Genomic DNA, 27,149 nt, shown 5'->3' with positions numbered 1-27,149 from the left:
TATTGTTGTGGGTTTTTTAGTTTGGGTTTTGTTGATTTGTTTATCTTTTTTCTGTTCTTGTGGTTTTGCTTTTGTTGGGTTTTTTAAAATTTGTTTGCTTGGTCTTTTTTTGGAGGGGGATTTTTTTGTGTGTGTCTTTTTCCCCAGCTTGATTCATGTCTAAATTACTCATATAAATAATGCCAGCAGGTGGAAAAAGATTAGGATGTTTGATTAGAAGCAGGGAAGAGGGAAAAACTGTAACCACATGATATAAAAGTGGGGATTATGGTATTGTGTCTCCTTGTAGACCTATGTAAACTTCAATTTTGTTTAAATTATTGGGCCCTGATCATATACTAGATGTTCTATCTGCAAGTACATTTCCATGCTTATGTATTTCACAATGTATATATAATTAAGTGCACATAGCTTTATGTGCCTAAAAATAAAAATGGACAAAAATAGGCACAGCATTTCAATACACTGTTTCTTGCATGTTTACTGCTGTAATGACAGTACTTTCATCAACACCATTTTCTATAAATGTATGTCTGTAAACATTTCAGGCAAATAGGGATTAACACTGAATTGAACTCCTCCTTTCATGGCTGCAGATTCTGCTCTTGTTTGTTTGTTTTTGAATTGCATCTGGTCTCTTGTCCCCTTTGATATTCCTTTCCTGCCACCTCTGTATTTTGCAGCCTCAGTGGACCAGTGTTTGGGACAGTGAAAGCTCTGTCATTGAAAGATAAGCAGCAAAGATAACAGAAGATTTCAAAAGTTGAGGCTGCATTAATACAGAACAAATATTTGCACAGATAAAGAGATTTAACTGGTTGAACAAGATGATCTGAAACACACCTTGTGACAGTGTGAATAATAGGTGTGGGAGCAGGGCAGAAATGTGGCTCAGATTCTTTTGTTCTTCACCTTTTCAACCTGATCTGCTATCAAATCTTTTATGGTTATGGGCTAAAGGATTCTCTTTATGACCGGCAATTATTAGCAAATTCTGAAAAGCTTTCAAAGTCCTTAGCTTTTGTTTAAATGATAAACAACATTGATGTTGCTTCTAAAATACATTCAGTCATTCACAGTGTTTAGTATCTTTTTTACTTGTCATTCCCTTCAGAATGTAATGCTGGGGCAGGGGGGTACTTTCTCAGTATTTTCCAACTTGTCCTAAATTTTCCTGACTGTAATATGTCACAGACCAACAGCTGTAGTTTGGTCTTACTGCCCACACTGAAACAGTCGGGTTGTGTGACAGGAGTCCCTAAACCCAAGGTGGTAACCTAGGTTTTGCACCTGTTGCACTTTAGTATGCTCTGATTTGTAAGCTTTAGGAATTAGCAGAATTTCTTGCTGAAAAATGCTTTCCTGTAGGAGGTGAACATAAGTGTATGTGTAGTCTTAAAGAAATTAATATAGTGTGTATAGATAGATATAATAATTAATTGGGTTATGCCCACCTTCTGCTGATTTTCTTCCTTTCCAAAGCCTATGAATTCTCCTTCTTTGAAAAGATTTTTAAAGAATAAGGAATTTTTCTTTTATTAACATTTGATGCACCTTGCTGCTTTGTGCACATTGATTTGCTAAATCAGTGTAAGAAGAACCCCTGTTTTATTCTATTTATTTCCCTGTGAAATGTCATGCATTCCACTGGAATTGTGTCAGTAAATAAGCTTGCAAAGCAGTCACTTCTGCATGGTAAGCCTATGCTCAGAATGGATATGTGCTGTGTTTTGAATTTTTGAAAGAACAGTGCACACAGAGTATTCTAAACATGAAAATACAAGAGCGGGATGAGGGCTCTGTTTGCTTATTTCATTTGATGAGTTCTGCTTGAAGAAAGTTTCATTTCTTTGCTAAGATAGTAGAGAAATGGAATTGACTGGGTAGATTAAAAAACATTTGGGTACACGAAGACTCCAGAAAGCAGTGTATATTGTCCAGCATTTGTTTTGCCAATCTAATTGGGATATCAGAGCAATAGGGTTTTTTGCATAATCGGGCTGTGTTTAACAGCTTCCTGAGCTGGGAACAATTGTGGTTCCCAGAAGCCCAATACGATTTTCAGTGTCTTATCGATGTCCGGTTTAGCTGGACACTCGTACGGTGTGGCGTATAGAGCTCTTTGCTAGAACATCTGTTAAACCATATGTCTTGGCACCTGGTTCAGATGGCGATAACTGCGGCACTAATGAGTCCATCCATCATTGCTGAGCTTTGCATTAACATAGCATTGGATTAGGGAAAGCGGCTTGTTCTGGCTTTGCAGTCAGATGTGTTTTGCCACGGTCTGCGGTGATACCATTTGCCTTGGCGAATCTGAAATTCAAAGGGGTACCGGCTGCATGCATTTAAAGGTTTAATATGCGCCTTGTAATCCTGGGCAGATTTGCCATCTGAGCGGTGGCGAGCGGGCCAATCTGTCAGCAATAGCTGTGGGTGCTGGCTAACCGCCCTCCACTTGGGTTGCCAAGGCTGGCGCGGCAGCCCCGCACTCGCCCGTGGAAAGACTCGTCAGCGTTAATACTGTCTGATGCAGCCCTTCTCTCTGCCAGAGGAAAGTGTCTTTCCTCGTGGAATAACAGATAATTAAAGCAATTGCCTGAGAGTAATAATTGAAAACGTGAAATTAAACAGCATTATGGAAAATAAAATGCAAATTGCTGTAAAAACAATGGAGTCGGGCTGACCTCCCAGTGGTACTAACTGTTACTGGAGGATGAGCGAGCGTCTGTTCAGGCTCAAACAACTGGCTGCATCCCTCTCCCTTTGTAGAGGAAACTGCCATAATCCTCAATGCCCTGTTCACCAGCATCTTGGGTTTTGGTGCTGATTGCCACAGAAGGGGATGTGATATTTAGCATTCATTTTTCTTGCTAGGTACTGCATATACTCGCTCTTTAATAAGTCTTTGGACTGGGTACATGCAGATGGTATCCTGTGATGATGCATTGTGCACAACCAACAAAGTATTCCAGGAATTTAGATTAGAAAGGCTATATAAGAATTCATGCCTCTGGCAAAGTGCTGACGGACAAAACATTGACTATTTTGTTTTGCTTTGTGGAAGGGCTATTTCCTCTCAAAGGAGAGAAGTTATGCAACAGGAGTCCTTTCCTCCTGCTGTTCCCAGGTGAAGACATGGATTGGTATTCAGCAGGAGGGTTGGAACATGGGCTGTGGGCCTTTGGGGTAAACCATTTAGCTAACTCAACAGTGAATGCTGGGAGGCGCGTTTTACGTGTCAGAAAAAAATGCATTTCTAATAGGAGAGTCATGTCCAATTGAACTTTATTTTATGTTGTTTGTATGTTGCTTTCTATGAGCTTTCTAATGTAACTTTGCCTTTTGAGATACCATTGCATTTTGATACAGTTAATTAGCTGGTTAAGATACCCTTTCTTCAGTTTGATGATAAAACATTTGCTGTTACAGTGTACCTGCCTATTCACCATGTTCATCACACTGAAAGAATGTTTTTTGTTGGTGTGCACAAATTTTATGATCCCTGAAAGTTAAGGAGAGCTTACTCTGAATTTTAGAAAAGCTTTGTTATTTGGCTTTTTTATTCAGTGCTGCCAAGAGAAAGTTCAGAGAAGATGCCTTGCTAGCATCTGCAGGGTTTCAGCTATGGAACTGTGATGAAGAGTTTTGATCACCTTTTGGTTTTGGTCAGCTGTCAAGTTTGATGCTTTTTGGTTTTGAACTGAAATAAGTCAGTCAGGCCTGCTTGCCCTAAGGAGGAGTGATGTTGTGTGGAGGCTGTGGGAAGAGAGCAGGCCTATGGCTTTGGTTTCGCTCTTCTCCCTGGGTGGCAGTGGGTGAGCCTCTGGGGAGGCAGAAGACTTTTTTGGATTATCAGGATCATCTGCCTAAAGCAAGTACTAATTTGCACAGCAAACTGGGCTGTTTGTGCCAAACCTTTCCTCAGCCAGTAAAATCCTGCTCAAGTCTACATCATCTTACCTTTATCTTGATTACTGACAGTGGCTAAGCAGGATATAAGTTTTTTTTTTTCTTGTGCTTGAGGCTTGCACAGAAACTTCACTTTCCTCATTTGTTTCATATTGCTTGCTTTTACTTACAGAAAAGGTGTTTTTGAAAGGAAGACACAGTATAGGTAGGCATAGAGGACTCTTTTGCAATGACTTGTCTATTCTGCCTTTACTTTCACTGCATCATATTTATGGTCTGTGATAGACATTGTGGTTTTCCAAACCTTTGTTTCAAAGTTATAGGAAAAGCTTCCTTGACGTGATCTGTTAGGCTCCTTGTAAATTATTTGACTTGTAGTTTATTCTGTATCACAGTCCTGACTCAGACATGATAATAATGAACATTCAACCTATGAAAATTACAGTATTCATAACTTGTTTGTTTCACAAAGTTGTTTTTTTTCCCCTGTTTTTTTCCCCCCTCTATTCACCTTTGATGCTATCTATGTCATTTAACCCTGAATGAACCATTCTCCATCTCTCCTGCCTCAATTTATCAGCTTCATGGATAAATATGGCAGTTTCCCCTAGATGCCCGGTCATCCTAGGTTTCAACAACATGAAATACTGTAATCCTCCTGGTCTTAATTTAATTCTGCCCCAGTTAGCTAAATCCTCTGGTCTGCATAGCTAACAGTCATTTAGTTTACACAGCAGCCTTTGGAGTTGCCCTCCCTGTAGGCTTTCCCTGGGGTCCTGCGGTGGCTGGAGCATCTGGTGCTGGGGACTGTGCTGCTGAGTGTGGCCTCAGTGGTGGCTCCTTCCCCTCCTGCCATTTTGTGCTTTACAGGCAGAGCAGCTGCGGTGGAAGATTGGTCCTTCTGTGTAGTCCTTATAGTCACTTCTCAGTCAGCCAGTGGCTGAAGCACCCAGTGAATGAGATGCCTGAAATGAAGGTGATGTTTCTTGTAATTCTTAATGAATTGCAGAAGAATAAGAGCAGCTGGTAGGCTTGGGTGTTTTAGAAAAGGGTAAAATTGTCTGCTGAGAAATTTTTGAGGAGCTGTCTTGTGGTGTGTTAGCCCTCAGTGGTGGGGGTTTGTGCAACTTTTTTCCTTCATTGTCTTCTAACTAAGCAGATTTTTTTATTTTATGCTGCAGAATAAATGCTGTAGTTCACTGTGCACTGCCCAAGGGGATATAGACCTCAAATCCCTGTGTCTGGAATCCATACTTTTGTGAATTATGTGTTTTTGGTTGCTTGTTATTTTTTTTCAATCAAGAGCACTGCATTCAAGAACCAAAGTTTTCTGAAACATCCTATATTTTTTTTTAAATATACTTTTTTTTTTTTTTTTTAAATGTTCAACATATGTTTGGTTAGGCTCAAACTAAGAGGCTTTAAAATGCTCTGATAAAGTGAGTGTTGCTTTTATTTCTGTGGTGGCATGGCCAGGGACATGGTGATATGAATTTTGCTAGTTTGCCTCCTGTGGCTTTTATTATAATAAAATAAATTAGAAGTGCCACCTCTAAAGGGCCAGATGGCTCTCAATTAGATTATTTCATCAGAGCCCTTGATTTCTTCAGTAGGAGGGTCAGTGCAGTGTGATGGAAATGTGAGCTGCTTCCAAGGGGACAAGTTTGAGTTACAGCAATGCATGATACCAAGACATTTAAAGTAATTGTGGATTTTTCTGTACTGCAGTGCAGCATGCAGGATAAAGCTTGGCTTGTCACATTTGTTCATGATCTTCAGTGTGTTTGTATGGGAAAAGCTGTGCAGCTTTTCTTGCTAATAAATGAGTGCACAGTTCACTGGAAAGTAGAATCTTATTCTGGTTTGCTATGCATGTAGGAGATCAGAAAGTTAAAGCAAGTCCTACTAATTTCCTACTTAAAAAAGTTTACTGCTTCCCTGTAATGGTCAATCAAACAAACAAAATTACTAGTTCATCTTCTTTTATGCTAAGAAGATAGGACTATTTAGGCATATTATTTAGGCTATATTTCTAATTCATTATCTTCTTGAAAAAAAAAGGTTTCTTAGTCTAAATTTTGTACTTATAACTAAAATTCAAAAAATAATCCCACTTTGTTCAATAATTAAATTTTTTGTGGGGGGAAAATAAAATTTTATTCATAATTTCTCACAATAAATATATGTAATATTTTATTATGTTCCTAGCATGTTAATAGATTTTTAAATGCCAAGAATATATTGATGAATTTATGTAAAATATAATAATAATTATTATTAATAATAATAATATTAATATTATTATTATTAAATTTAGATTTATTTTTTTTTTCTCCATTTGGAAATTATTTCATAAATGTGCTAGAAGAATTTGTATATCTGTGGAAAACTGACAGACAGGTACATATAAAGTAAAATTTAAACACTATAGCTATTTGTGTTTTTTACTCCCTTTCTTTTTGTTTTTTTAACCAGAGATTGTGCATTATTGCTGGCGTTCAAACTATCCATAATCAATCCTCTTTCTTTCCGCCCCACCCCATCAAAAAGAGACATTTCTCCCTTCACATAATGAATAAACCCAGAAATGTTTTGGAACATGTTCTTTACATATGTCCCTTTCCTCAAGGCAGCAGAGGTTTGAATCCCTGGGCTGCTGGGGGCATTTTTCCAGCCCTTGTGCTGCTGGTGAGGTTCTGATTGCAGCTTTGGGGACTGGGTTGCTCAGACAAACTCCAGACCTGTGCCCTGCTCACCACATATAACTTGCCCTCTGCTCTGCTCCCAGTGGCCGTGCAGTGATTCTGACCACAAGCTGATCCGTTTGGTGATGATAATATATGGGCAGGGAGTGTGTTTTCAGGAAGGTTTTTCATATTCCAGGTTGGCTTTTTTTGCATGAGCACAGGAGGGAAGGTGAGGAGGGAGCTGATAGGGCACTGCTGCCAGAGTAACGTGAGTGTCACCGCAGCCAAAATGTTGACATCTTCTGATCTCTGGAGGCATCCCGGCATCCAGCTGAGAGCCCGAGAAGGCAACCAGAGTTGACTGTAATTATTAGCAGTAGAGTGGACTTATTTTAAGGTGTTTACAGTAGGAAAAGGATGGGGATGTGTAAGGTTGAGCTGTCCAGGCTTATAAAAATCACTGGTGTGAAAAAAACAGTTTGGGAAAATTTGGAGGGAACATTGCTGCAGAGAGGTGTCTCATTGCTATTTAAGCAAAAAAAGCAAAACTCCCCACTTTTCAGCCTGAAGGGTTGAGGGAGAAAGGTTGATAGGTTTTAAATTTCTATACGATGCACTTAAATTCTACCAATTAAATAAGACATTGGAGTTTAAATTCTTTTAATTTCACTCAGGTTCTAAAAGATCCACTAAAATTGCATTTCGTATTTATTAAATGCTTGATTTCTTTCATGAGGCAAAAGAGAGATATTTAAGAGTAATTGTTAATTTACCTAAGATTGTTTCTAAGCTGCGTAGGCTTTGCTGTTGACTTTATTTAAAACACAGATGATCTAATTTCATTGCCTGAAAAAAGTTTAATAAAATCATATTCCTATCAAATTAAAAATAACCTTGAAGTCAGAGCAATTTATTTAAGATTGTAATTTTAAATGCCTGAAATGCCAGAATTAAGGAGTTTTTTTTCCACAGGCTAATATTTCTTTTAATCAAGTGTTTATAGAGAGTAGTTCTTTGTGAAGCCCAGAGTTATTTTCACAAAAGAGGAGAACTGCCTGGTGGTGACCTCTCTTAAATGAGCAATTCAGGGTTATCAAATCAGACAGCAAGGGACTGGAGGAGCCAAGGATCGCACAGGGTACAGCCATTACCTATTAGTATAACTCCACATTAATTTTAAATTGAATTTTTAAAACTTAATTGAGCAGCATTTTCAAGCTCTGTTCAGTGTGAGCAGGACATAAATTGAAACAGTATGTACCAGGAACCCTTAATAAGCAGAGAGAACTGCTGCCTTTCTTCCCTCTCCTTTAAAATCAGTAGTAATGCTCTGACATTAGAAAGAAGAATTTAATTAAGAGATCGTGACAGTGCATCTGAACTCTGACTGGCTAATGGGTTACCAGTGTAAGGGATACGCGCTGAAATGAATGCCGGGCTTTTTCTTTAACATGCATTTTCAGATGAGAACTCTCTTCTGTTTGAACTTTTCATCACTTTAATGATGGAGAAATATTCTAATGGATAATCTGTACATGAAGAAAGACTTTGAAAATGTAGTTTTGCAGTTGGATTCCAAAGAAACAAATTCTAATACAGAGAAATTAGAGCAACTGCTCCAAGTCTTGTAAGATAATATGGTAGGAAATCACTGATATAAATAAAAAAGAAAATCTGAGGTGTTGTTCTAGAACTGTAAAGCTTGTTGAATTTTATTTTAATTAATTTCTCTGAAAGTGCATTAATATTTCATTTTAAGTAGGAGCCCAATTCACTTTGTTTCTCAACTTGAAACATGCAGATGAGCTTAAGTAAGCAAGTTCTGATCTTCGGAGTGTAAATTATTTTATATGGTGTATCTTGGATGTGCTTCTCTGCTGCAGACTAAGCGTTTTGCATTCCAATTTAAAGCACTGGACTTACTGAAATGGAGTCCTTCATTTTAGAAAACTCCCTAATATATATTTTCCCTTCAGAGCAGAGCAAGAATGACTGCATTGCATAGTTTATTTGTCAAGTCTGCTATTTATATAAGGTTCAAAGATACACCTTGGGTTTATTATTGGCTCCTTGGTATTTTTGACAATCATACAGCAAGTTTGTATTTAGTGGGGGAGTTTGGCATCCTTCTGCTGGGTGGATATGATGTGGCAAGGCCATCAGGGCAAGGGACAAGCCTGAGAGGCCTGAGAGGAAGAAAGTATCATGAGGTTTGTTTATTTTGGTTACTTCAAGGCACTAGATCCAAGGTTTACATTAAGTTATCATTTCTGACAGTCCAAACCTTTGGTTGACACTGGGAGGGGGTGGAGGCAGGGGTGAGGAAGGGAGGAGGGTGGGGAATGCAAGGATTGGAAATCCTCCTTTCAAATTTAGTATTTTCTATCAAAAGAAGCCAGCTAGTTGGAAGGTGCACCTCCCACAAAATAATTTTACCGTGGTTTAAGCATCACCAAAATAAAGTCTTTAACACCATCCCTCATTTGCTTGATATTGGAATTCAATAATTTCATTGATTCCTGAAGTTCAATAAGGCTTTTCATGTGTAGGAGTATTTGCAGGCATCAGAAAACTTCCTTAATTTTTCTAAATTGGAGTCAGATACCCAGAGAGCTGAGGATGGAGCCTGTCTGTCACAGGGTGACTTGGCTGCACCACAGTTGGTCCAGGTGTCCTAGAGCCCAACATCCATTGCTTTTTTACCCTCTCAGATATATACCCCTGTGATAACCAGGTTTGTGGTTGTTATGAGATGATGACAGTTTTAGGGAGAGGCAACAAGAGTACCTTTTGGAAGTGTCTTATGTGCCATTTTGTTCTGGAAATCTGATTTTGCTCTTGGTGTCTTGTGACTCTTTCTGGCCTAGCCCTGCAGACAGAGCTCACACCTGCGGAAAGGGCAGAGAGGGTGGCTGGGTGAGCGAAACTGGATGGCTTCTTCCTGCAGTGAAAAAAATCACACCAAAAACCCTGCATTCGGCAAAGATAATGGCATGGTCTTTGTACTGGAATATGAGTGACTGAAATCTGCCTGCTTGGTATAAATAGAATTAATCTGCTTAGACATGGTAATAGCTAGAGTGAATGCTTGTTTCAGTGGTGATGGACCCCTGGTTAATCTACCACAAAACTCTTTAAAACAACTAAACCATTCTAGGCTGACAAAGGGTAGATGTAAAATGAAGGGTCTGAGTGTTACGGAGTACTCCTGCCTGTGACAGGAGGCTGGCTGATAGACACATGCGGCATTAAATCATCTCCTTTTTCTGCCCTTTATGTTTTGCCACAGGCTTTCAGGTTATTAAATTCTGTGGCTCAGCAGTAGCCCTTTTGGTGTTAGAAAGCTTGGAGTTTAAAACCTCAATGAAGTTTCTCATTCCAGAGGTTGATTAGAGCTAAAAACGTCCACAGAGGTCACGCTTTGCTGTATGTTGAGGAGAATGGGTGGTTACAAGCAAATGCAGCCATCTTTCTGGAGACTGAGCAGTGCTGAATGCTCAGAAACTCTATCCTGCTCAGGAACTAACACGCAGCTGATCCATGGGAGAGAACAGTGACATTGTTCTCTTTGTGCATGTTTCTGGGTGTTTTTGAATGCTGACTTTTGGTGGAGGGTCTGTTTTTCAACCGAAATCAAAATTGAGCATTTAATGTGAATGGTAATAAGGAAAAAGATCCCACAAGAGCTCAAACTGTTTCTATCTTACTGACCTGTCACCTGGCCCTGCAGCTCCAGACAGATTAAATTTTTCAGTGATTTGTGGTAGCTGTGCTTTTTTTAAGAACTCTCTAAGCTCCTTCCTTTAAATGAGATCTGTGTTCTTCCTTTTTTTTTGTGCCTTCCTGCCCTACACTTTTTATTTCAGCTAGCTTTAGATGGATAGGTGGTGCTTAGTATAACAATGCTAAAATTTTAGAAGGTATTGAATTTGGACAGATAAAAGGTAACATTAAAAAGGAAACATTGGTTGGTTGGTGAAAAAGAGCTGTTGCAGACCTTTGAAATCCCTCAATGTCAGGTTTGTTTAAATATATCTTACAATATACCCAGTGTATGTGTTGTAAATCTGCTTAAAGTTGAATTGATTTTCTTGGGAGTACAACTGCTACTGCTGGGCTATCCTGGGATGATTCCAGCTATAAGGCAGTTGCAGTCGAGTATGTCATGGTCATGTTTTGTGCCAGTGCAAAATACTGATGGTGCTTTTCACTGCCAAAGTTGATTTTGAAATGCTATTGAGTACCGCTTGTTTCTTGATGGCACCTCAGAACTGAGCTCTTCTACCATGAAAATGCATGGCAGCATGGTCTGAATGCATTTGGGTTGAGATTTTGGTTTTTGTGTCTTCTTTGTATGATGATAATGACAAATGTCTTTTACATCTTTTGAGTTAACTCTGCCTTGATTACTCTTATTTTCAGAGAAGAAATGGGGAAGATATTCCAGTTGCTCAGACTAAAAATATAAATCACAGAAGATTTGCAGCTACTTTTAAGTTGCAAGAGGTGACAAAAACCGACCAGGATTTATACCGCTGTGTAACTCAGTCAGAAAGAGGTTCTGGAGTCTCAAACTTTGCTCAACTTATTGTTCGAGGTAAAGCTTTATTTATTTTCATTTTATCAAGCTAAATGCTTTTAATGCCAGTGCTTTCTGCTTACACTTTTTATTTAGCCTACATATGCCTTGATCTGAAATGATCATACAAAGATAGCCCTATGAAACTGTCATGTGATGAAAGGCTGGTTTGCAAATCTTCTTACAATTGCTTTCCATGGAATGCACCTATGTAAAATCCTGATCCCAAAGTATGTGGAATGTGCCTGCATGCTTTCCTGGGAATGCTATTTGTTGAACTTAGGTGCAAATTAGATTCCACTTATACATAGTTACCATTCCCTTTTAAAAGCTGTTGCCTTGAGCACACTGGTAATAGAGCAAATAATACATTGTTCTGTTACCTTGGAGACAGGTAGATAAAAAAAGTTGTAAACTTTCACCTACCCAAGGACTGGGAGCATTGTGGAGATGTTCTGTGATATTTGCCAACACAGAAGTAAAAGGAAAGAAAAGAAAACTTGCTTTTTCCACTTGAAATACTTTTCCGGTTGAAATTAATTCAAAAGCTTGCTGATGTGCAACCATAGCTTGTTTGTGGTGTGATCAAGTTGGGGAATTTTTCTTTTTTGCATTTAATGCTCTGGAAACGTGTAATCTTGACTGGCAAAAGATGTGTTTGAACATACAAAATTCAGTTTTCACTTCCAAAATTGTGTGGTCTATGGCCTGGAATAAGCTATTGAACCACTTCTTACCTAATTATGTTACCTCCAAAACTGCCTGTTTCATTCTTTGTTGTGATGAGGTTTACAGTTTTTTAAGTGGGAAAAAGAAATGGTGTACAAAATCTGTTTGTGGAGCTGCTGCCTGGTGGAGGGACAGATTTGGCCAGGTGGGTGGAGGGTCTGACACACAGCTGGGCTCTTGCTCAATTCATTGGTGAGGCAATGAAACACACGAACTGTGTGCTCAGTTTGGCATCTTATAGTCCGATGCTGCATCTGGAATGGGGACAGGGCAAGCAAGTTTGTCCTCAGCTTTTAGAAATAAAAGCCGTGAAGGAAATGCCCTGACCTATTTTTCATCTGGTATTTGCTGGCAGAGGTATTTTCCCTGGGAGACCAGTTGATTGAGGTCAACCAGGTTTTATGGCTACTATAAAACATCAATAAAAATGGGCCTTGCTGACTACACAAAGATTTAGACAACATGTTAAGAGCTTCTTTTTATTCTGTTAGATGCACCTTTTGTCTACCAAACTGCAAGATGGTCTTCATCCTAATAAATTGAAATAAGTCCTGTTGAAGCATGAAAACAGACTTTTGTTGTTAGAAAGGCAGGGCAAATCAATGTATTTATCCAATAAATGAAGTTTTCTATTTTTTTCTAGTATAAAATGGCAATAAAATGGTGTTAAGAATACTATTTGTCTCAAAAAAAAAACCCCAACAAGAATATAAAATTTCATAGCACCATCTTTTAAAATGCATCATATTGTCCTGTTTAGAAACTTAGGTAATTTCATAGATAGCACCACATTTATGGCTCAAAATATAAATTTGATAAGCAGCTATGTATGTAGCAGCCATAGCATTTTTTTTTTATGTAAAGGTTGACTTTACTTTTTGTGTAAGTACAAGAATTTTAATTTTTTTTTAATATATCTACACATACATACATATGTACATATATGCACACACACACACACATATATATATATATATATATATATAAAATATTAAAAAATGCCCTAAAAGATAAACCTTCCAAAACCATTTTCATCTCTTTGACATCATGGTAGAGAACAAAGATATATGTTTTATAGTTGGATTTATTGCTTGCTGTTGTATTTGAAAAGCAATATACAGTAATATATTTTCTTGTTTGTCTGGATAACCGCTAAATAAATCTTGTTAGCCAAAGAAGCATACCCATACCCTTAGGGATCGGCTACCCTGGTGTTAAAACTGTACTGAAAATTAACCATAATGACAGGTCCTATATCTCAGTGGCACTTTAAAGCTGACATCCTGCTACATGGATACAAAAGATGATAATTTTAAAGGAAATTTTTGGGCCACTGATATGAATTGCCTTTAATAAGAGCTGGCATAGTATTGCCCATTGTCAAAGATGACCCAGGGGGAAGAGTTTATTAGTGCGTTTCCTTCTAAACTGGGAGTGACAGGGCATGCTTGGGGCCCTTTTGTTGCTGTTTGTAACAAATGAAAATTTCGCTGCAGAATTCTCATGCTGAAGAGTATTGATCTGTGTGTTCTCACAGCCAGAGGAGGGGAAAAAAACGATGAAACACAATTTACTTTGTCATGGCTTTAGTATTGCTTCCAGATAATTCTGAGCAACGATAGGGTCTTTGGTTTGTAGAAGCTAAACTTTATTGACAACAGCATTTATTAGAGAGCGAGGGATGAAGAACAGGAGTTTTTGCACAGTAACTCAAAACCTTGGTGTTTGGATTCATGGCCAAGATATGGATATATCATGGGATATATCTCATGTCTATACAGATGTGCGATACCATAATACAGGTGTAGAGGCATCTGATACTTCTGATCTGATACAAATCAGTCTTGATGAGTAATGAAAGTTTTCAGTTCTATAATGTACATTATGTTGAAACATCTTTATTTCATTTTGAACTTTAGCAGAATTACTTTTAGTGGAGTTCTAAACTCTATTACAAATGTAGTTACCTGGGAGGGATGGTATACATTTCAAGAACCTGAAAGGGATAACTCAATTACGCTGATTAGTTTTTTGAAGAAAAATTGAACTAGGATAGGATTTCTAATTAAATTATGAGATTTTACCAAAAGTAGTTCCAGTCAATGATTTAATGTCTCACCTTTGTTTAGAGCTGGTCTTCAGCTCCCAGCTCAGTGGCTGCACTGTATTGATTTTTTTTTTTTTACATGGTTTCTATGGCATTGCTATTATTCTTGGACGCGTGCAGAAGGAGTTTTCCCTTTCCCTTTCCCCTTCCTTTTACAGGAAGTTTGGTGCTGTCATTACTGTTAGTTTACTTACCCTCCTGAATATGTCCATCTGATTAATTATCTATTTATATCTTCCCTGGTAAATTGGCAATTTCTGGGAAGGGAGTTTCTTGAAGTCTTCAGGGACTCCTCTCTCCCCTGGAACTTGAGGGAGATGCTGGGAGGGAGGAACAGTATCTGTGATAGGTAAGAGTGAACAAGAAGCCACTGATGGTTTCTTTCTTTTTCACTTGTTTCTTACTTGCTTTTGAGAGCAAGTGTATATCAAAGTCTCTTCTGCTTAGTGTGGAATTGTAGAAATGAAGTACCCAAAGAGATCTCACCTGTGTATATTTGATACATACAAGTGTGTAGCCTTTCCAAGTGACAGTATCAAATGTTCTGATCTTCAATCAGTAGAGAACTTTGCCCTGTAATCAGTTCTTGTACTCCTTTATTGTTCCATGCTCTTAAAAACATACTGGAATGTTTCTCGGAAGCTGTTAGTATTTGCCAGAAAAGTTACCTTGTGCATCAAGAAATGAGGTAGTGTCCAACACAGCAGCTGTGATAACAACTTCTTAGTTGACATGGATTGTTAAAAGTGGCTGTGAGATGGGGATGAAACTGATATTACTTTCTCATATGGTTAGTTAATAAATCTTTGTAAAATAATCCAAATTCAGTTTGTCCCCATTTGGAATGTCTTACTCTTGGGCAGCCTTGCAAGGACTGTGAATAAAATCATCATTTCTTTGGCTGCAGTACGGGGAAGATACAGGTGCTAAGTCTCCTTCTTTTTAATATTCAATTTAAATTTAATTCAATTTAAATATTCAATTTAATATTCAATACATATTCATGTAATAACAGTTTGTTGCTCTGATTGTCAAAAAAAGGAGCAAACCCCTTTCTTAAATGATATAAAAATGAATTGCACTTTATGTAAAGTGTTTATATGATTGTCCAAGTTTAGGTTCTTTTTAAAGTAGCTGCACATTGTTAGAAAAATAATTGTACAAAACGTGATATTATGGTATTAAATGCTGCAAAATTAGCAGGAAATATGGTGCATTTTATTTTATGTAGTGGATCTTGCACATATGATTTGGAAGAAAATGTTTGTTAAAGATAAGGTAAGAAAATAAATGATAAAACCCTCAGAATGTATGAATCAAATGTGGCATTTGTGAATGTGGAGAGTTCTATCACACATCTGGTTCTACTGATAAGTTTATAAGGTTTATTTGAGCCATAAATTACAGCAATTTTTTAAAGTTTTACTACATGATTTTTTCTTTTTAACATTTCTTCATCCAACCAAAACATCACTTCTGTGCTAGATTCAAAGCAAGGGGAGGTCTCTGCCTTGATTTATAGTTGCAATATTGAATTGTGTTCATGCACCTGGTAAATCCAAGTTAGTAACAGCAAAAAAAGGCAGTCTTCCTCTACTGTCATCTGAATGTTCTTCCAAAAATCTTAACTTCTGATGAACTGACTTGTTTCTAGGCATCTCACGTGTTTGTATGAGTTTGTGGATATAATTGTTTCTTGCATTTGATTTGACATTGCAGGCAGTCTCTCTTCTAAGTCATCAGGTTCAATTTTGGGTGATATTTATGATTATGTTTGCTCTTTTTGTTTACTTTACTGTGCTGACTTTGCCATCAGAAGCAGCTCCTGTTACACAAGACTGGCAGTGATTCTTCTGCCTTTTTTATCTGAATCTCTTTAGGTATTTTATGTAGGAAAGCTAGTAATTTGGCTGGTTCCTGGTGATGCTAGAACTCTGTGAAGATAGAGTTTGCCCCTGGCAAGAAATTCTTACGGGAGCATTATTCTTTTTCTCTTACAAGAAAGCTTTGAAATATTTCCATTTGAGAAAGCTGAGGACTGAAATGCACTTTCCAAATTTCATTGGTACTTGTTTGGTCTGGAAAAAAAAAAGTGAAATCTAACCTTGCTTCAGATGTGTGTACTCAATTCTGTGACTTGGTTTATTCATTCAGTGTAATAACAGACCTAAAAATATGTCAAGAAGAGCACTAGATGGCAGGTAAAAGTAAATACATCAGGTAACCTGAATTTATATTCCCTGCTTGCAAATAGACTGAAATACTTTTAAACGAATTTTGCAAAATGCCCCATATTTCTGCCCTCCATTATTGCGTTCTTTGATAAACAGGAAATTTGTAAAAAAAATTTTCCCCTCTGGTGAAATTACCTGCCATGATAAATATTAGGCAGTTCAGGTTATTAGTGATGGTTTGTAATGTGTTCAGTCTCCAAGAGACAGTGGCTTTGGACTGTATCTTTGAAAAGCCTTTGGTGTGAGTTTTTCTGAACTCACTGAATTTCAGACCAGAGAGGAAATTGAGGAGAGAGGTTTTGCAGTCCAAGTTACTGAAATCTGTGGGCTTTACATCACTAACTTGGCTAAGTTTCATTTTGAATCATCAACAGACTTCAACAGAGGTATGCAAATATTTTATTTGTGTCAGAAGACCCCTGTGGCTGCTATGCTTCGTTCATAAGATGCATTCCTGGAGTATTGATATTAATACTGGTACTCTTTTGGACACTCAGCTCATCTTCTAAATTACTTTATACTCTTAAGTTTCCTCATTAGTTGTAGCCTAATTCTCTCATGGCTATATCCCTGCAGGAAGAGCAGAAGACAATGTCATAATTACTTTGCAGTAGTTGAAAAAATAAGGAAATTATTTTGTGAAGTTTTTCTAAACCTTGATAATAAAACACAAATTATAGTTTGGGTGTATATTTAGGCATAAGCACTCATCAGAAAGTCAAGTAACTCAATCTTTTTATGGCATTCTCTGGTTTTAATTTCTCTACTGTATCCTCTTTAAGTAGGTTTAACTTGTGAATCTTCCTATTTTTCAATCCTCTGTTTCTCACAGCAGGTAAAGAGGCGCTGTCACCCTGAAGTCAAATCCTGCCTCCTTTACATAAAAAGAATGAAACAAGAATATAGGAAAATGCCTCAGAAAGTTTTATGCTCATAATGAATAAATTGAACCAGATAGGAGTCTCAATTTCATTATACATATCAGAAAGAACAGCAGCTTCACTTTCTGCTCAGGCAACCCTTCTGTGGAATTAACTCTGCTCAGCTCCTTTGCTCAGGCAACATTTGTCTCTGGTTTATATAATTAATAGGTGCATTGCTCATTTCCTTTAGGAAGTGCAGGAAAGCTGCTTTTGCTGGAGAAGCAGGAGAAAATAGTTTTGACCGGATTTTTCAAAGAAGCCAAAGAGACTGATTCACACGAGGTAACAGAAATGCCAGGTATTTGGCATAGACTCCATTCCAGATTTCTGTGTTAAGCAATCTTGGCTGCACAGGTTTACATTTGAAATGACAGTGACAGAATGGCTGAGGTTGAAAGGCACCTCTGGAGGTCATCTGGACCAAACTCCCCCTGCTCAAGCAGAATCACCTAGGGTTAGTTGCCCAGGATCATGTCCAGATGGCTTCTGAAAATCTCGTGGGATGGATATTCTGCAGCCTCCTTGGGCAACCTGTGTCAGTTCTCAGACACCGTCACAGTAAGAAAAAGTGTTTCCTGCTGTTCAGAGGGACCTTCCCGTATTTCGCTCTGTGCCCAGTGCCTCCTGTTCTGTCACTGAAAAGAGCCTGGCTCTATCCTCTTTGCACCCTCCCTTCAGGTGTTTATACACTTTAGCAATATCCCCCTGAGACATCTCATCTCCAGCTGACTCTCGAAGTCTTTCTAATATGAGCTGGTGCTTTATTGTAGTTCTGATGTTTTCTTCAGGAACACCTGAAACATTTAAGGTAAAGCACACGTTTTGCTTTTATTTCATTAGACATGAATTTTGTACTGCTTGATATAGGCTAAATTAATACTCTCATTAGGCAAAAGCTAGCAATTTCAGTGTTGATATGCATCTTCTTAATGTATTCTCTTAACTTAAAGGTGACTGGTCTGGATCAGAGCAAAAAGCCAAGTCCTGTAGCTCTGTGTCCTGCCCCAACAGCCAGTGATTGGGGCAGAGTTATCAGAGAAAAGTTGATGTAGAAGTATCCTTCGCTAACTTAGAATTTTTCTACCCCAGGGGTCTGTGGTTCAGACATCATTTAAGAAAAGGGCAATACCCTCTCAGCCTGGACATAAGTGTTTTGCCTCAGTTCCTCACTCATAAGAATGCAGGAACCAAAACAGATTAATGATTAACTAATTCACTTACTTGGTGCAAGGGCCATTTTCTATTTATAGTTTTCCTTGCCTGGTGTATATTTTCCCCTGACATCCATGATGGATGTTGATGCTTTGCGGCACTTTGATTCACGAGTCCAAGCACTATGAGTTCCTCTTGTGTTTTCTGTAAGGCTTCATACTGCCTGCATGACAGCACGTGGGATAGCAAACTCTGTGGAAGTCCTGTCTTCTCTGCTTGCTTCTCAGCAGCAAGAAGCATGATGGGCATACTATTTTCACAGGTGGAAATCAGAACAAAAGGAAAAAGAAGAGGAGGAAGGCTTGGGATGCTGACAGCTAGCTGGATCGATGTTTGCATGGCTATTTCTGCTTCTTTCTGAGACCTGCTTTTCTGTATGTCAGTGTAGTTGCATTTCTGGGCATCTGATCACACCTAGAATTACAGATAGCTTTTCTTCTGTCATCCCTAATTAGTAGGTGTGGCACTATTTTGTGTGTCATTAGGTGAGATGCTGTTTTGTGTCCTGGAATGAACATGTAGCAGGCCTGGCTGGTTTTCTGATGGCCGTCTTTGACCATGTTACATAAACATTCAGGCAGGAATGTGCTTTCAAAGCAAATCTCCAGAAAAGGGCCCTTCTCTGCTTACCAGGCAGTGGACTGCTACTTATTCTTGTCAGCTCTTGTGGAGACCTTGCCATGTCTTGGTAGCAAGATAAATACAGCTGCAGGGTCAATGAAAATCAGTGGGAGCCTATAATGGGTGGTGACCTGAGATGACCTTGACCGAGTGGCTCACAGTTGCAGAGGAGCTGGCTCTGTGCTGTCAGGTTTAGTGCTGGCTTTAGGTAATATTCCTCATGGGTTTTCTGCCCCTGCAGCAGACCAGGTATTATCAGCCCCCTTACAGGCCGCATAAACTGGGTATCACCTGCTCTGGCAAATTCAGCAAAGCCAAGATACGATGCAGCTTCACTCAGCCTGGTTCGAAATGGTGCTGCTGGTGATACTAGAGATCTGGCATCAGTGACTGTGTGAGTGACATCTCACTGTTTAGGTGCTCTCCTATATGTCTGCCATTTTCTCCTGTGCCTCCTTATTGCAAAATTACTTAGGTGAATCCAAACACCAAATAAAGCATTTGGGAAATTAAAATGTAATCACTTGGAATAGCGAGTATCTCATTGGCCTTTAGGCTTGATGGGAGTCAGTGCAAAGGGAAAAAAGAGGCAAGGGAAGAGCTTTCAGCAGGTGTCACTTTAGGCAGGAAAAAAGGGGATTCTTTGTTTCTTATATCTGTGTTTTATCCAAGTACAGTGACATGAAGATCATTTGCAGTAATGTGATTTTTCTCATCTTAATTAAAGATGTCTCCAGACTGCCCCACTGCATCACTGCTGTATTTCACTTGGATAATTTCCCTTCCAGTATCTGGTCTGTCTCTACATTTATTTAAATCAAATATTTCATTTGAATACTGCAGCTGAGAATGGTCTCTCTCAGTTTAAATGCCACTGACATTACTGTGGAGGTTAAAATATTTACTTAAGTATAGACAAAGTTCCCTTACTTGCCATCATTTTCCAGTTTGGGGGAGGGGAAAGCCCCTCTAGGTTTGACATCTCTGTATTGTGCAGAGTTGTTAAAAAGGGTGCCGATGAGTAGATGCATGGTAATGATGAAAAGGGATGCATTTGGAATTCAACATAGATGGCAGAAAATGCAGCATGTCAGAGAAGCCATATATTAAAGGGAATTTGAATTGGAAACTGAATCCCAACCTGCCACTGGGGGCATTTTGATCATTTTGATTTATTAAACTTTTATAACAGCATTCAGATGAAGCTGAATTAAAACGCTTAGTCTTGGGTGGTTTATGATACACAAGTCATCACGCTTGTGAAGTCTCGCCATGATCAATGTACAGTTAATTTAAGTTGCTTTTTTAATGCAGGTGCACCTGTGTGCTTTAGTATGTATTTAAAAATCTAACAGTGTTCTAATGCTGAATCACTGAGCAAAAATACAAAATGAAACCACACTGACATTTATTTTCAGCTGCATTTGAGTGAATCTTGCTATTAAACTGTAGTTGAACTGCAGGAAAACAAACTGCATATATATTCTTATACCAATTTTATATATTGATAAATATACACTCATTTTAAAATAGCTAGCAATGAAAATATAAATATTTCCTTGAAAATGGGTCATACTGCTAAAGTCATAGGTGCTTGCCTTCTACTGTTCTGACCATGTCCCAGCCTCAGCAGCTGTACAGAGTCTCAGTGAGCACCATCCTTGCAATAAAAGGAAATCAATTACTATTAGAGTGGCACTGCAGGTTAAAGGCATTACAGGTTCACACTCAGTTTTGCAGCAAGGAGATGATACTTTGCTGCAAATGGGGAATGATGCAAAAGATGGATGAGACAGAGTTCAAGGAGCAGTACTGTGAGGGTCTGGCACTATCATTCCAAGCTGTCTCAGAGACATGATGGATGATTCAGTGGCAAGAAGCAATAATACCTGATGATGAGACATTCGTCTCCAGATCTTGAGCCCACTGCATGCTGTCTACCTGTTGGTGTTCTAGTGGCATAATGATTCCTGATGTGTTATGAAGAGCTAAACTATTGTACTTAAGCTGCTAATTTGGAATGTTGAATTTAGTAACCTAGATTTTTAGCCAGCTTCTAGAAAACAGAGTAGCATATAAAATGCTCCTGCACATGGTGAATTTAATTACCTCTTATTTATGTGTGGTACCTGTTGACAGGATCTTGTAAGCTGTGCTAATACGATAAGTAATTTGTTACCTCCAGAAATCTCTTTCTATGTGCTCTCTGATCATTATCATGAAACATGATAAATGATCTAGCCCACGAGGTGTGAATGAAAATGAAATGGATAATTTGATTCTATGTCTAAATTGTCGCTGGAAAAGTTGTTGCAATTATAATGAAATTTATCTCGTAAAAATATGCTTTGCAATGTGCCAATGACCTTTAATCATCTTGGCTGAGGAGTTATTTGAAGATAATTTTAAAGAGATTACAAAAAGTTCGCTCAAAGTAGTTTGGATAGAAGTTTTCTTTCTTTCCTAAAGAGTTTTAAATATTTGTCTGCTTAATAATTCATATTGCAGGATTTTTCTGCAGTGTTAATTTTATTTGCAGAATTTTTTCAGAATTATATAGAAAGTGGTGAGGAACATATCTGCCTCTCCTGAAGAAGGGGAAGCTTAGCTACATGTAGAAAGATAGATTTCTTCCTGCTGAGATGCAGTGTTGAATTTGGATGTGTTGGTTTACTAGAGAGCTTGTCACTGAGATTGATATGGAACTGCTAACAGGCATGTCTTGGAGAACATTTAAGGAGTGTTATAAGGAAAATGAATGTGTTTCTCTCCCTTGTTCCCCAGGTATGTTCACAGTGCTAATGGCAGAGTCTGTGTCCTACCTCCTTCATGAGGAAGGATGACACTGTTTTATTAGGACTGATATTTTAATTTTCATCTCTTAGCCAAATTTTTTGTGATTTTTATTTCTTTTTAAACTTCTTTGTTTCCAGGACCTCATCTATAACATTCCATGTAGTAATTCTATGTCTGTTTACTTAGTCTTTTGGCATGTCTTGGACTGCCAAACACTTTGAGTGTTTGTATGTCTGTATGTGGTAACAAGTGAAATTTTTCTCTTTCCTGAATTCTTCACAATTAAACAAAAGAGAAAATTTCTATTGATGAGTTTGGGGCCTAAGCAGACACAAAATTCAGTGAACAGTTAGGAAAAAGTGAGACCACCTTCTTAGGAATTAAATATTACTTAGACTTGAATTATATTAGAAACTTTACAGACTAATAAGAATGGTCAGTAGGGATGGTAAGGAAAAGCATCTCAAGTCAATTTAATATTACACTTTTCCTTCAAGAAAGGAGGATGTAAGTACAAAATATCACAGAATTATAGAATTTTCAAGGTTGGAATAGACCTTTAAGATCATCAAGTCCAACCATCAACTCAGCACTACCACTGTAACCCCCAAACCATCAACCAGTGCCAGACTTCAAACATCTCCAGGGATGGTGACTCCACCTCCTTCCCAAGCCACCTGTTCTAATGCCTGAACATCTGAACAGTGAAAAAACTTTCTTCTGCTATCTATTATGAATCTCCTCTGTCCCAGTTTAAGGCCATTACCTCTAGTCCTCTCACTGCAGGCACAGCAGGAGAGACCGGCCTTCACCTCACCACAAACTCCTTTCAGGGAGCTGTAGAGAGTGATGAGGTCTCTCATGAGCTTCCTGTTCTCCAGACTAAACAAATCCAGCTCCCTCAGCTGTTCCTCATAATCCATGTTTTTTTGATCTTTCATGAGTCTGGTTGCTCTTTGAACACATTCTGTAATCAACATGATCTGAAGGGTATAAACATTGTGTGGTGCTACTTTAAGGCTTATAATGCAGAGATGATTTTCGATGAGTTCTAGTTTTATTAATAATGATTGTCCTAACTTTGTGTGAATTAGTTAATTTGGATAAATAAATGCCAGGAAAAATACTTTGCTCAATTTAGAGTTTTTGTCTGGAATTTTCCATAAATTAATGGATTATAAGGTAAATTAATTTTAAATTTACTTGGATGTACCAGGCATCTTATAGTTTGTGGAATCTAGATGAATCCTTGTGCCTATCTTGTTGTAGATTCTGTAAGACCTATGGAACTGTACCTGTTTGGGGATACAAGGTAGAATACTACAAAGTAGTACATTCTACAAAGTGTGAATGCCATATTTATTTTTAGTAAAACTGTCTTACTTTAATAAGCCGGCTTACTCATTTCCTGAGTAGATCAAGAATAGTATATTGTACTGTTTACTATTATTATCTATTTCACTGTCCAATAAGGATTAAGTCTAAAAATACTTTTTTTTTCATTCTTTTTTTTACCTGAAATTGCAGGAGTTTATGTGAAAATCTCAGCTTTATTCTTATATTAATATCCTCACAGTAACATAAGATGTGTTTTTAAACAACTGAAAGACAACCACTTTTGAAGGGAGATAGTGGTAAACTAGATGTTTTTCTTTGGCTTAAAAATTGAGATTGAAGTCTCATGACTTTTAATGCTTGCTTTGAACTTTACTCTGACTTTGAATTGTGTTGACAGCAGCTGGAAATTTCTTGACTAATGATTTATTCTTCAACTTTTCACTTCTCTTGGACTGGATGACTTGCATGTCCTAGAAAAAACAAGACACATTTAGTGTGAGCAAACTTGTGATCTATGGACTGCATCACCAGCCACTGCAATATTTTCCCCACTTTTTATTGGAGATAGAAAGGAGCAGCTGTTTGGCAGTGTAGGAAGCACAGCTTCATTTTAGCAGCTGGATACTTTCAGGGTATCCTTGTTGCAGGATGGTTTGTTGTTTTCTTTTGTTTTTTTAATATGTGATGCTGAAACACAGTTCCTGCTTTGAATGTATGCAGCATGACACGTGGCTATCATAGTGCACTGAAGGGGAGAAGATATCTGCAAGTTCTCACAAGTGTAAAATGCATGCTGCAGTCCTCACTTTTGCCAGTGACTGCTCTGTTTATTTATTTGTTTGGGTCTTTTTTCCCTTATTTTGCACCTCTGGGCTTTCTGCAACATGATTTAAGTCTGCCATCTTTTGTGCCCTACATGTTGGTTGCTGCTTCTATCAGTGGAGCAGAGAAAATGCTGTCAGGTTGAATGTGCCAATAAATGACAATGAGGTAATAGAAAGGTGATAAAAAAGTCTGTTTTACTAGAAAGAATAGCTCTTTTTACAAAAGATTTTTGTAAAGGTAATATAAATGGACACCTCAAGAAAAAAATTGGACTGTGTCTGTATTCTGGCTGGCTGCAGACATGTCTAAGATGTTTTAAGTTTAGGCTTACAGACTTCTTTTCTTTCCCAAGATTTGTCTTTGTTTTATGTGGGAAGCTGACTCCATCTTTTAATTTTAACTTTTTGTTGCTTAAGTTCATTATCTTCAGCTATTTCCTAATGCCATTTTAAAAATCTGTTTGACCTTCCTCTTGCATTTTTCTTTCAACCTGGCTGCCTAAAGAAATATTTAATGAGTTTTATTTTTCCTGGGAACACCTCCAATACCTACTTGACCTCTAACTAGGTATGCGGACTATGCCACACAAAGAATTGTGCCCTAGTGACACTTCTTTTCCCTCCAAATTGCTGTCATTATTAGTGACATTTTCACAATTAGAAACAAAATGATCCTCGTTTTTTTTTTACTTTCAATTGTTCCAGGAACAGCTTTAGCCTCTTCTTTGAATAATATTATAAAAGGCTAAAGAACTGATAGAGATAACACAGGCTGGCTTTTCATTTAGGCCAAATCAAGTGATGGTTTCAAGGAGTTGACCAAGTAACTTTCTGGAGTTGCAGACAGAGTGGTTTAATTAATGTTTTAGTTTGTCCAGATTTTGCTGCCCTTTACCAAAGCAACCCCTAAAGTAGGAATTTAGTGGTATTTCAGTGCTTTCAGGCTGGAACAAAGAATTTTTTTTAGAAATGTGAGAGGAGGACAAAGTTTTTTCTCTGAACCTGAATGTTTCATTCAGATGTTATTGCTTACATTATGAAAAATGGAGGGGACAGGCAGGGGAACATGTGTGCCAAACAGTACGTGCAAAGAGTCACCTTATTAAGGAAACTATCCCCTAAGACATTTGCATCATTAGGACTTTTGATAATTAAGATGAACTATATTTCAGTAAAAAGACAGCCTTCTGGCCAACTGACTAAGCAGATGCCAAGTGGAAGCAAATGATGCTAAGTTGAGCTCTCAGGCAATTAACAGAAATTAATGGACCAGGTACCTACAGTCTGTTTCCTGTGAGTGTCAGTTCAGTGTCTTTGCCCTTCCTGCACTTCCAGCTCAGATGACTTTTAGGGATTTAGCACCTGATGTTTCCTTATCAAAATTTGCTGGGATTTATCACCAACTTAGCAGAGCTCACAGGATTCCTATGGTGGATTAAAAATTTCACAGGATTCTGGAATTTTAATCGATTGAGTGGGAATAATTGAAGCAAATCTTCAATGACAAAAATCCTGTTTTGACTCATAGCATAATGTTACAGAGGGGCTTGCACTGAGTAAAGAGCTGAAAGCTGTTACCATTTGGTCTGGTTTCAACCTCAACTCTGAAAAATGCATCTCCATATTCCCATAATTTATGCAGCTTCCTAATCTGTGAAGGAATTTCTTGCATGTCCTGTTTTTGACTGATTTGTGCTTCATTAACAGATTCATACATCATCTGTTTATTTATTTGTTGGGCTCTTCCTTAAAGATATGTATATAGGCATGGGCAATGTCTGATGCATCTGATGTTACAGTAGTGACAACAAAAGGTATGGTTCTACCTCTCTTTTCCCTCTCCTACTCCCCATGACTTGTTATTTCCTCCTTTACATCAGAAGCATGCTTGGCCCTCTCTCCAATGAGCTGACTGGGGAGCTAAATTTAAAAAAAAACGAACTCCTGACACTGTAGAAAGAAGTGGCTGGTTTTGTGTCAGACTGGTTTACTAGTAGTAGAACCTCTGGTCTGGAAAATATGGAAAGACCAGAGAAGAGGTGGTGGTTCACTCCCAACACTGATGCAGTCATTTTGGGTTGGCTTAGATACAGTGTTAAACTGCATCCTCAGCCGGCTTTGCAGGTGGATTACACTGTGCTGCAAACATCTTTGTGCCCACAAGGAATTGTGGTGATTGTTCCCAAGATAAACAGTGTTGTCTTGGGGGTTTTCTTTGGTAGCAGCTTCCTTGTATGAACATGCCTTTAGAGGAGCTGATATAACAGAGAGGGGATGACAGGAGATACAAGTATGTTCCCTCAAGCCCACATTATCTTGTCAGAGCCAAGGAGATAACCAGATACCAGAATGATAGGCCTTAATGTAACAGGCTAGAATAGAAAACCCGCAGTAAACCTCATCTTGGGGTTGTTATGGGAAAAAACAGCTGGACTTGGTGTGGAAGAGGAAGAAATTGACCAGAAAAGAGAAAGGTAAATAAAAAGGAAAAGAAAGATAAGTAAAATATTTCTCTTGAACTGGACATTTGGTTTAATTTCAGAATGCTAATCAGGCTATTTAAATATGGAAATACAATAACACTTGGAGTGGCTTTTCAAAAATATACTAATTGTATAAGTAAGTAGGCTATTATGATTTATAAGAAGTAAGTTATTATGATTTGTATAGGTGTAATTAAAGCATGAAAAAGCAAACATATCAGTGTAGTTGTTTTATCAGTAGTATTCAATGAATAATAAGATAGACAGCTATGCACACGTCACTGTGCTGCTCTGAGAAGTATTTGAAATTTTCATCCAAAGGAAAAAAGTGGAGAAAAAATGCACTCTTGTTAAAGGATTTGTTGAATCTAAATTAAAAATATTCTTCCACTGAAGAAAAAGTGACTGATTGCAATATTAGAAGTAATTCAGGTTTCTTGAAAAGACATTTAAAAGGAGTGAGGCAACCAGGGGGCACTGTAAGGTGATCATAGAAGAGAAAAGACAATGCAAAGGCAAAAATAGTATAGTGAATAGCAAAAGATTATGAACTTGGGTGAGAAAAGTGCCATGAAGACTCGTAGATGGAATAACAGGTGTTTTGTGGCTTTTAAATAATTGATTATTATATGGTGTAAATGAGGCATGAAAAGAAATGCTTCATTAAACAACTTGAGAAAAATTAGGCAACATATCAAAGGGAA

At 38.0% G+C, this 27,149-nt stretch overlaps 1 protein-coding gene across 5 annotated transcripts in view; it reads left to right on the top strand.

Annotated features, from left to right (window-relative positions):
* PTPRK (protein tyrosine phosphatase receptor type K) overlaps positions 1 to 27,149 on the top strand; it is a 382,502-nt gene that overhangs the window by 179,260 nt on the left and 176,093 nt on the right. For all 5 annotated transcript variants that reach the window (XM_058834980.1, XM_058834978.1, XM_058834979.1 and 2 more), the window contains exon 6: positions 11,022 to 11,196. In XM_058834980.1, coding sequence (XP_058690963.1) covers positions 11,022 to 11,196 — 175 coding nt within the window. The remainder of the gene's footprint in view (positions 1 to 11,021; positions 11,197 to 27,149) is intronic.

This window comes from Poecile atricapillus, chromosome 3 (genome assembly GCF_030490865.1).
Source record: "Poecile atricapillus isolate bPoeAtr1 chromosome 3, bPoeAtr1.hap1, whole genome shotgun sequence".
Lineage (NCBI taxonomy): Eukaryota > Metazoa > Chordata > Aves > Passeriformes > Paridae > Poecile > Poecile atricapillus.
Note: the sequence above shows the minus strand (reverse complement) of the source record. Positions and strands in the feature narration are given on the sequence as shown.